Raw genomic sequence first — 11432 nt, 5'->3', positions numbered from 1 at the left:
TGGGCGGGAGACGGGACTCCTAAATTGAGACACTGGCCACATTCAAATCCTGGCAATGTAGAGACAGAGTCAAATAAACTGAATGTAATATCAAAATAAATAGCACAAGGAATAGGCTGCATTATTCATAATCCTATTTCATTCGGACCCTCCAGTCTTTAACGTACCTAAAGCTGCTGCAGAGTTTCTCTTCTGCTGCTGAAACCCAGGGCATCCTGTAGAATGAAGGTCTTAGCTTGGCATGGAAATCATGTGACCTTGCGCAGACATTTCCACTGAGCTGGGGACAGGCCCAGCAGCTTCTTGCTATGGAATTTTGGACCTGGATAGTTAGTCTTACCTACCAGGAGTGATGGCACCTCTTCCCAATTGGAGTGACCAGTTAGATTAAAACAGCAACAGGTTCATGTTCCTGTTGGGAATAAAAGTAAACAGTGAAGGGAGGTTTCTAATGCAACAGCTGCTTTCGTGATATAAAGGATGAAAAATAAAATGAATAAATAAAGGTAACAGAGAACTTTACCCTTCCTGCTGCAAACTACTCAATATTTTGTGGGCTGCGCTCATGACATTGTCCAGACCACTTGCATCCCACCCCAGCCATCCAATCCTGCACCAGATAAAGTCAACAGGAGTTTTGCCTGCAGCAATGGCTCAAAATGCTGCAGAGTCACTGCTGCAAACTGTATTCCTTTGGCCTATCTCCACTATTATAGAATACTGCAGTATTCAGAAGGGGGGAAACTGTAACAACTTTAGGGTTGCCAATTTTGGTTGGACATATTCCTGGAGGTTTTGTCACATGTCAATCAGTCTTTAATTAAAGAGTAATCTTTAATTCCTGGAGACTCCAGGACAATCCTGGAGGGTTGGCAACTTTAGCTCCAGGAATGTTATTGATTGGAGGTCTGAATGAACTATTATGAATAAGGACAGGTTTCAGAGTAGCAGCCGTGTTAGTCTGTATCTGCAAAAAGAACAGGAGCACTTGTGGCACCTCAGAGACTAACCCATTTATTTGAGCATAAGCTTTCGCGGGCTATAGCCCAGTTCATGGGATGCCTAGAATGGCACATATAGTCAGGAGCTATATAGACACATACAGAGAACATTTACTATATGTTCCATTCTAGGCATCTGATGAAGTGAGCTGTAGCCCAGGAAAGCTTATGCTCAAATAAATGCGTTACTTTCTAAGGTGCCACAAATACCCCTGTTCTTATTAGGAATAACACAGCCTATTCCTTGCGCTGTTCAGGGTGACAGTCCAGTCAGTTTGTTTTACCGGGCCGCTACATTTCCAGGAGGATCCCATTACTGTAAGTAATCACAGTGAGGAAGCTGCAGGCACAAATGGTGAACAGCCGGAGAGTAAGTTTCACTTTTGCTTTGCACTTGTGTTTCACTTCCTGATTCCACAAGAGCTGTTCTTGTAACTTGAGCTTTGACTGACACACAACGTGACCACTTAATTCTTACCCGTGCCGTGGGGCAGCCAATAACGGATTAGACAGAAGAGACTCCGCAAAGGTAAAGCAGGATAGCAACTTCCTCGTTTGCAATTTCATAACCTGCTTGAAATTTAAAGAGCAATAGTTGCTAGCGTGGGACTCCTGCAAACTATGAAGGAGCTGAAAGCAGCAGCACCAGCTAAGCAAGACATTTTAAGGGACTATGTTGCATACTATGGCACCAAGTGGTCGGAAGGAAAACTTCTGATCTGCAACGAGACAACGCTAAAAGCAAAAGCTAAACACTTCCTGGAGTCTGGTGCCTGCCCTGCTGAGGGATTTAGCAGGTTTAGCTTCTACAGCATTGCAGAGAATTGTTTAAAGATGAAAAAGCAACAAGGAGGCAATGTTTTCAAAAACCTCATCCAAGCTTTCGAGTTCCTGGAGCTGCTCTGCATCAACCTGTTCCTCTCTCCTTGGAGAAAAGAAATAAAGTCGCTGAAGGTAGGATATGAGATGAAAACAGTGGCATAGCGACAGGATCAGAAAGCTATAAATCAAATCCTCAGGGTGGTGCTTTATTCCCAGTGTGCTGAACCTTTAATGAAATTAATGATTTACAGCTTGATCCAAAGTCCCCTGAAGTCCAGGGGGAAATTTCTATTGATTTCAGTGGGCTTTCAATCAGCTCCATTATGCGCAAGGGATAACATTTTGAAAAGTGCCTAAGGATATGTCTGTATTGCAATAAAGCATCAGTGGCTGGCCCATATCAGCTGATTTGGGCATGAGGGCTTGTGCTGTGTGGGGCTGTACAATTGCAGTGCAGAGCTTCAGGCTTGGGCAGGAGCCCAAGATCTGGGACCCTCCCTTGGGGAGGTCCCAGAGCCCAGGCTCCAGCCAGATCCCGGACGTCTGAGGGTCCCAGAGCTCAGGCTCCAGCCAGATCCCGGACGTCTATGCTATAATTTTATAGCCCCATAGCCTGAGCCCCATGTGCCCAAGTCAGGTGATATGGGCCAGCCGCTGGTGTTTTATTGCATGTAGACCTAGGTGACTTCGGGCCAGATTTTCAAAGGTAGTTGCCTGAAGATGCAGCTAGGTGCCTTGTCAGGTTTTAAAAAGGACCTGAGCAGGTTAGGCGCTGAGCCTTTTGGGAACTGGGTGCCTAGCTGGCACGGGCCCTTTTTAAAATTCAAATGGGTGCACAGCTGCATCTGTAGGTGACCAAATACCTTTTAAAATATGGTCCTTAGGAGCCCAAGACTTTCAATGAGACTTCAACAAAGTGTCTAAGTCACTTTTGAAAACAGGTTTTAGGTGCGTTTGAAAATGTTGCTTACGTAGCCGGCCTTGCGAGAAGGGAGCAGCATGCTTTGCACTATACTGGTGAGCGAAAGCGACGTGCAGTCTGTTTATTCTCTTCTTGGTGAATGGACTGTTTGTACTTCGTACGTCAGCCACGTTGCAGTGATGCTCTAAGGCAGAAAGCATAAACATTAAAACAAGCTACACTAACATTACAGCTCTTCCTTGGCAACTTTTAATGCAAATTGGGTTCTCTACAGATCAGACAAAATGAAGCAATTTTACATAACGTCATCATTGTAAAAGTGTGGGTCCCAGAGCATGAGCTATGAAATGCCATTTAACCCTGCATGGCTGCCAGTTTGGATTCATTATAATGCTCAAATAAATATCACACAAGACAAATCAGTGCACAGACACAGAGGGATGTGGCATGGTGTGAGAGCCAGCCCCACTGCCAGAGCTAGGAGGGGGCTGGAGGAAGGATGTGGAGGGGGGGCATCAGCTCTGTGCAGAGCTTGAGCCACAGTTTTCAGCAGTTCTGTGCCCTATACAGGTCTTGCTTACTCTGTTCCCTGCTCATTCCACCCTGCTGCCATCCTTACTGTGCAGACACTGGGCTGATCCATGGAAGGTGATGATATGGGCAGAGTCAAACAGTACCCGAAGAAGTGGGAACTATCAACCACAGAATCCACAGAGATGGCCTGGCCTGACTGCTAAGCAGGAAGCCTTTTAGCACATGTTGGTTTTGACTGTCACACCCTTGATTGTGGATTAATTACCCAGCCTATTGACTATGCCCCTCCCCAACAACCTGTTGCTCATCTGTCCATATTGTTCTCCAGGCAAATATGTAACAAACTATCAAAAGGCAGGGGATAAGGAAAAGCTAAACAAAGAGGAAGATAAATGCCACCCTGAGGGAATGGAAGCTTTTGATGTGGGAAAAGAAAGTCTGAGGAATATGGAGCCCGGAGCAAACTGACGTAAAATGAATACAGAGAGTATCCTCTGCAAAACAGTTGCACAGGAGTTTGCTTGACCAGAGCGATCTCTCCAGCTACATAATCCTATGATCTTTGAACAACCTTTCTAAATACCTGTCACAATTTTGAGTCACCACCTGAGCTCATTGGAGCTCTTTGTTATATCTTTAGACTAGGTTCAGGGGAAATGAGAGAAATCTAGTGTTCTAACACCAAGGGAAGCTCCAGAGACAGAGACGCACCAGGGAAGTGAGAGGGTGAAGGAATAAGCCCCCTAATAGAGACGCACGTATATTCATACGACTCTATTAAATGAACCCAACAATAGCATTATGATTTGTATTAACATAGCCCCTCACAGCCCCAGTCATGGACCAGGAATCCACTGTGCCAGGCAGCATGCAAAGGCAGAACAAAAAAACCCAGCCCCTTCCCCAAGCAGTTTACAATGGGAGTATAAGGCAGGAGACAGGCAGACACAGGTAATGGAAGGGATTATCAATAATGTTTACATATAAGGCTTTAAACCGAGATTTTCAAAAGTAACTGCTGATTTTGGGTGCCCAACTTGGCACACTTAAAAGAGGCCTGATTTCCAGAAAGGGTTGAGCACCCTGTGATGCTTTCTCAGGGCACCCAGAACTGTAAGCCACTGGGATATCCCTCTGCCTCAGCAAGGGAGCTTTGCTGGAGTTTAACTGTGTGCCAGCTGTCTGCCACACCCGCCTGTCCACCTCACCAGCAAACACCTCAAGACTCTGCCAGTCTTAACTTTGCCTTGCAGGTAACATTCAGTAAACCCCCTGCAAGTTCCTCTGCAGTACCCTGCCCCTATGACTGCAGAGTCTCCGAAATTACCAAAGTTTGCTGCCTCCAAAGAGACAGTGCGCACACCAGCTTGTTAGTTTTGCTGAGGACCCATGCTTTATTGTAACACACAGCACTGAGATGACTTTATGGTAAAACCAAAACTGAGTTTATTACTAAAGAACAGATTTAAGCGATAGTAAGCAGAGACAATATAAACTGAAAATGGGTACAGATAAACCATAAATAAAATACACTTTCTGGTATCTAAAACTTAACAGATTACAAGCCTCGTATGGGGCAATTTCTCACTCACAGTCAGTTCTCAGTGTCCTCAATCCACACGGCTGCAAAATACACCTTTCACAGATTCCAGAAGTGCTGGCCCTTTTGTCCCTTAAGTGATGTCTTTTCCCCCTTCCTTATAACTCTGAAAAACCTTTGAAACATATTTTTTTGAAAAGTAACCCCATACAAAGTTCTTCCCTGCTGCTTGTTCCACAGGGTGCAGAGCACGTCCCTTTTTTGTCCTCTTGTTAATTAGCTGTTTCTGGTGGGTTGATTACTTTGTTTACCTTAGATGCAAATATACTTTCATTGTCTCTAGCTTACAAAGTTAGACTCGGGCACATGGGCAAAACCATATTCCTTTGTATAAGACAAGCCTGTTTTTCCACTCTACTCAGATTGTTTGGTCTGAACATATTTTAGGCCAGATCTACACTACAGACCTAAATCAGTATAAATGCGTCACTCAAGGCTGTGAAAAATCCACACCCCTGAGCAACACAGTTATACTAACCTAACGCCCACCTACCCCCATGTAGACAGCGCTGCATCAACGGAAGAGCTTCAGTGTTCAAGGGGTTTCTATTTTTTAAATTGAAAAAGACTTTGCTCTTGAATGGAACACAAGAAAAGGTGGTTGGTGTTTTTATACTATCTTAGTCTGGCCACGATGATCTTCTGCTACTGCCACTGTCCTTTTCAATTAGTGAGGTAACAGGCCGTATCCTCAGCTGGTGGAAATTGGCGTAGCTCCACTGAAGTTATTACACTTGAGTAAAGCAATAATTTTCAGGAGGCTGACAATAATGCTGGTATAAAACCTCAAAATTCAAAACTCAGTGACACCAGTTTGGGGAAATAGTTGTTAAAAATTAAATAGTTATGAATTTGTTTAAAAAGCCCCTTCCCCTGCATGGTTTCCCTCAATGCCCATCTTAATGTTTGTTTTTTTCCCCCCAGACATTTACAGGTAATTTTGTCTACTGTGTTCAGTCAGTGCTCCCAGAAAACATAGTAAAAACAATACTGGAGAAAATAGGTTACATTGCAACAACAGCAACAGAGTATTCACTTGTCAGAAAGATAAATGAGGAGGAAACAAAAGAGACTGCATTTGAAATATTTCTTGCAAGAATCGAGTGTGAAACCATCCTTGAAATGATAAGTGAAGTACAACACAGTGATTTGGGGGATATCCTACAGAAGAGAGCACAAAAGCATTGCTATCATGAAGAGAACAAGGACAGAGAAAGTCAACCCTTCCAGAGAGAGGACCCTGAAAATCTGGAAAACAAAGAAAATAATGAGATTTCTTCATGCCTTGGTGCTCAACAGAAGTCCTCAACGAAGAGCGAGAAATCCTTTGAAACTGCTGGAAATAGTAAGATCAAAGATGAATCCCATTTTAAACCTGCTACTGATATGCCTCAGTTAGCATCTACTCAATCCACTAGCAGGCTTCAAGCACACCAGAGGCAAGTCAGTGAGTCAGCACACTCTCATGGCAAATGCTCGGATAGCGAAGACTTCTTGAACAAATACAGTGACATTGTCATAGGACAAAAGCCTATCTTCAGTGAGAATTCTTCTCAGAAAGTGTTTGAAGAGAAGCTAAGAGGCAATCAGAGTGAAGAATGTGTTTTGGTGATCTCAACACCGTTGACAGCAAACGAAGCTAGCCCCAGACCACTCTCACCAGGTGCAAGCGGCCCACAAGCCTTTGCAATATTTACTGACGATACTCCTGAAAGCAGAAATGCCCTTGATAAATACAGAGCCCAAGAGGTCCCTGAAGAAACCATTGAAGCAAAAATCCGTGATGCCATGAATTGCATAGGCACATCCATAAATCCTGCAGATCAACCCCAGGAGCTGAAGCCCCTGTCTCATGGCAATACAGTTGTTACAGAATGTAATTTAACCAAAGAAGACAAAGTTTGTGAAATATCTTTATCTTTTAGCAAACTAAAAATCCAGGACGCCAGTGATGAAGAGCTTATGTATCCAGTAGAGGAAACTGCACAACCTGAGTGTATAACAAATGTAAATATAAGTGATAAAGACATCAGAGAATGTAATCACTCCAAGATGAAATATACATATCCAGCTAGGATTCAGACAACAAATAAAGCACCTTTCAGTGTTGGTCAGTCTTCCTCAAACCTACTTGGTAATGCCACCGGGGGCCCCGAGTGTCCTACCACTGGCTCAGATAACAAGAGACTATTAACGCATATGCCTGGTACACATGCAACTTCAGAGGGTTTCAGATACATCAGAGAGCCACCTAATCTCACTTACATCCCTCCTAGAAGTATTTATGTTCCATCTCCAGACCCTAGCGCCACCACTGTGAATTGTAGGAAGAGCCACTTACAGCCTGAAGGAGGCTCACCTGAGTCCTCTTCATCTACAGACAAAGGAAAGTTTGAGACTTACACTTCAAACGTGAATGAAACTAACCAAGAGGACTATGTAATTATCAGCAAGGATGGTGAATAAGGAATGCCGGGCTCATATGATTTTGCCAATGTCCTGCACGGTTGGTCAACAACATACATACATGTATTTCCAGGCTGGTCTTGGTCCTCTCTTGAGCAAAGATTCGTCACACCAAAGCACGTGCTGCTTTTGGGTAGTGAAGAAAGGGTCCATTAGTCTGCTCTGTTTGTCTTCAGTGATCATACTGATACTCAGGTGCTTAGACCTGAATGGTCACCTGTCTTTAATTTGTGTGTATTAAAAATGAGGATAAATTCACAAATGTATTTGATATGATATATAAGTTAGACACCAGGACCTGCTGTATTTGGCTTCTGACAGGTTTTTCAAATACATATACTGCCACTTTTTTTCCTCTCTTTCTCTAACAAGTTATTCTTGCAGCAAGGCAGCAAATTTACCTCAAAGAATGAAATAAAGTCTGAAATGTTGTGCAATAGGAAAAATAAATGCTTCCAAATTAAGGTTCACTGTTTATAGTCTCTCCCATGCCATGTTAAAGTTACATTTGAAGCTCATCTCCAGTTGCTCATAACATTTCAGTTAAGTTAACTTTTGAGCTAATGTTCCTTTTGCTTGTTCTCAGTCCTAAGATTGATTTAGAAAGTTTGGTAAAATTCTGTTTGGACGTTCAGAGAAAAAAAAAACCCACAGAGGTAACACACACTCTGCTAAGACATTTTCAGATGTATTCTTGCATTAGAATAATCCTGTGGGTCTTTTAAATATACTTGATTCTGTACAATTATAGGTTTTGATACTTGCCTCTGTTTGCTACCACCAAATAATACCAAAAAAATTAAAAAATAAAATGTTTCGTCTTGGGGCCCCAGTTCTGAAATTTGACTCTCTCACACAAACCCTTATGTCTGTACAAAATCCTGTTGAACTCAGTGGCGCTTAGCGCAGGAAAAGGGCTGGCTGGCTTGGGGCCTTAATGAGGACTAGTGCCTTTAACCCATATGACAAAAAGGTGTTTATTAATGAAGTTATAACCTTTTGAAAACTACATGCTTCTCTTGCACTATACATTGTTTTCTACTAACTTTTTAGCAATATGATGAAGGTCCATACTTCAGATATACTTTCATGTACATATACACCAAGATTTTCAAAAATACATGCTAAAGTTAGAACCAAAAAGTAGGCTCCTAAATAAGTAGCCTGAGTGCTGACCAGCCCCTGACTTCAATGGGTTTTGGTCACTTATTCAGGAGCCCTCTGTTGTCAAACTTAAGCATTTAAAAATCATGATTCAGGCCTAAACAAATAATGGAATGGTCTTGTCTATATATTTCAGTTTCTTGCCTTGCCTTCTGGGTTTTGATTCTTTAGGGTTAACGTTTTCAATTTTTTCTCCATGAGGGCTAGAAAAACACACACACACACACCCCCACCCCCCTGCGCGTGCCAGAAAGTTGAGATTCTTACTTAACCACATGACTTCAGGGGCTGGGGATTTAAGAAAAGCACCAACTCTTGGGAATATTGCAACAAAATAACAAGAATTGGCAACTCTGTAAGACTAACTTTAGATTCCTTATATGGAAAATCTTGGCTATTAAGTGTAAATACAAACATGTGCCTGAAGCAGTATGCAAATACTACATTTATTTGACTCGTTCATTTAGATACACTTGCAGTTATCTGATATTGCATGTTAACAGTACATTTGACTGCTGAAAATATCTTTTAAAAAATAGTGCTTAGTATAAAGCAGAATAAAAAAAGTGTATTCCAGTGCTAAGCTCAATATATTTTTCAGAAATCTTAAGGAATCTCCTTCTTAGTAAAAGGTATTATAAGTTAGATATTTCCAATACCAATTCTTTCCTAGAGTTGCTTATATGTATATAGAGAAAATATTTGCTGATCATTTCTTCAAGTTCTTTATAATGTCACCATCTGGATTGTAAAACGGTAGTTCTGTGCCAAGAGAAAAACAGGATTCTTACGGGGTGAATGAAAGAGTGGGCTATCAGGAAAGTTGACGAACTCACACAGGGAAAGCTCTGCACTTTGAAAGTCATTGGAGAATCCCTGCAATGAAGCTCTTAGAAGTTTCAACAGTGTAGCGGGTGTAAAACCCTGACTCCATTGAAGTCAATGGCAGGATTGCACCTGAGGTTTGAGGGAAGTTTACGTTACACACATATGCACACAGGAATACCTGTTTGTATGTCGTCCAAGTCCACATTCATGTACTTGCTAAACTTTGTTTCGTTTATTGTGTTTTTATAAGATGCAATTTTCCCTCCACTGGGGATTATTAAAGTTCCTCTTCTGTTTTAAGCTTTGTGTCTAGCAAAAGTTATTAGGGGAGCTCTGACTAGGAAGTTGCAAAAACCGTCCCCACCACACATGAGGATACGTAGTGTAGACACATAGGGTACATCTCTACAGCAGCTGGGAGCAGGCTTCAGCCTGGATAGACAGACTCGCGCTAGCAGGGCTGGAGTGGCCATGTGGATGTTGTGGCATGGCCTGGAGCTTGGGCTCTTAAGCCTCAGGGGTTGCAACATCCACAGAGATCTTTTTAGCATGCTACTTGGGGCCCTGCTAGCAGAAGTCTGTCTACCTGAGCTGGGAGGCTTGGTCTTAGGTGCAGTGTAGAGATACCCAGAGATGTGTATGGATAACGCTGCTGGGAGAGAGTGGGTCTGAGTGGGCCAGGTTGGCTGAGGGAGGTGACTGTGATAAAGACAATAGAAAACTTAAATTATATTTGGAAGAAGAGGCAAGACTTAAAGGAGTCCAAACAGAAAGCATAAAAAAAGGGTTGCCTCAACTCAGCGTTGGCAGCCCCACTTCACGCAGCCCAAAACACTACATCGGGTCTCCAAATCATATCGCTGAATTTCCTTCAATAATAAAACTAAAGTTAAACCCATTTTGAACACACACCTCAATTACAAATAACCCAGCAGACCTAAAGAGGCCATATTTTGAGATGTGAACATTTAATGACATTTGTGCGATTCGGGGCACAGCTTTAAACCACACAAGCCACATTTTTATGTGGGCCTTGAACTGTGTTCCATTTGTGTGCATGGAACTTCATGTGTATTCTCACTGCACCTGTGGAAACGCTGAGATGGTCAAGCAGCAGCTACACAGACCGACAGAGGCCGTCTGTAATTCTATTTTATAAATGGACAGGAAGAGAGGCAATGCCTAGAGCAGGGGGTCGTGTGCCCCCTCTGATTTCTTCCAGTGTTTATATGCCCTGCCCTGAACCCCGCTGCATACCACCAGAATCTTTAAATCAGAGGTTTTCCAACTGTGGGACATGCCCTCTAGGGGGGCACAGAAGAATATTCAGGGGGCAAGCAGCGGCTCAGGCTTCAGCCCCACATGACAGGGCTCAGGGAGCACCACCTCTCCCCGTTTCACCTATTTTTGTCTGGGTTGGGGTAGGTGGGGCACAACCAAAAATTGTAACTTGGGAGGGAGGGGGCTCAGCTGAAAAAGTTTGAAAACCTCTGCTTTAAATCGTACCCCCCTACTATCAACAGTTATGCATCGTCTCTGGACAGAAACTGGGGACAGACAGCAAGGGAGGTTTCTAAAGGGCCAAGCAATTTATGATCCCATCAGCCAGTGTGCTCCTGCATACAAGTTCTAATAAATGCTGCACCTCTCTTTGCTTAGTTAAATTACATCACAGTCAGCACCTGAACTTAGCTGACAGCAATACCAGGGCTGCATATGTCTCTTGCTAAGGGGGGCCTATTTGTTTTGGTAAAATGTGTGCATATCTTCTTGTGAGCGGCTGACTTTAAACTGTGCTACAGCTGGTACTGATTGTCTGTGGATTAAATGGGGATTTACTCACTGATTGGATATCTTTCTGTCACAAATCAGAGTCCCAGCCTGTTCCCAAAGTGACATGCTACACAGAGCCAGCCCCTTTGAATGGCTCCACTCCCTTACCCTGGATTACCAACATTCTCTTTTGATCCCTACAGAAGCGGCTCTTAGGCTGTGGAATCTGGTAGTTGGTGATACTACTCACTCCCTCTGGGTGTCCTGAGCTAGTCATTTTTCCCCACTTACCATTCATATCACACCCATGACCCTGCGCTGT

At 43.1% G+C, this 11432-nt stretch overlaps 1 protein-coding gene across 1 annotated transcript; it reads left to right on the top strand.

The window, feature by feature from the left end:
- The first annotated feature begins 1465 nt into the window (after positions 1 to 1465).
- Positions 1466 to 9637, top strand: LOC120384287. Its single transcript, XM_039502752.1, has 2 exons — positions 1466 to 1955; positions 5804 to 9637. Exons 1-2 carry the CDS (start codon positions 1623 to 1625, stop codon positions 7343 to 7345), a joined length of 1875 nt encoding a protein of 624 aa, XP_039358686.1. The 5' UTR covers positions 1466 to 1622; the 3' UTR covers positions 7346 to 9637.
- The last annotated feature ends 1795 nt before the right edge of the window (positions 9638 to 11432 follow it).

The sequence above is a fragment of the Mauremys reevesii genome, linkage group 16 (assembly GCF_016161935.1).
Source record: "Mauremys reevesii isolate NIE-2019 linkage group 16, ASM1616193v1, whole genome shotgun sequence".
Classification (NCBI taxonomy): domain Eukaryota; kingdom Metazoa; phylum Chordata; order Testudines; family Geoemydidae; genus Mauremys; species Mauremys reevesii.
This window is presented reverse-complemented; position numbering and strand designations above follow the sequence as displayed.

Excerpts from the sequence above, each read along its gene's own strand:
- LOC120384287 (XM_039502752.1), top strand. The coding sequence starts at position 1,623 with ATGAAGGAGCTGAAAGCAGCAGCACCAGCTAAGCAAGACATTTTAAGG. Across the intron at positions 1,956-5,803 it reads AAGAAATAAAGTCGCTGAAG|ACATTTACAGGTAATTTTGT; the intron begins GTAGGATATGAG and ends TTTTCCCCCCAG.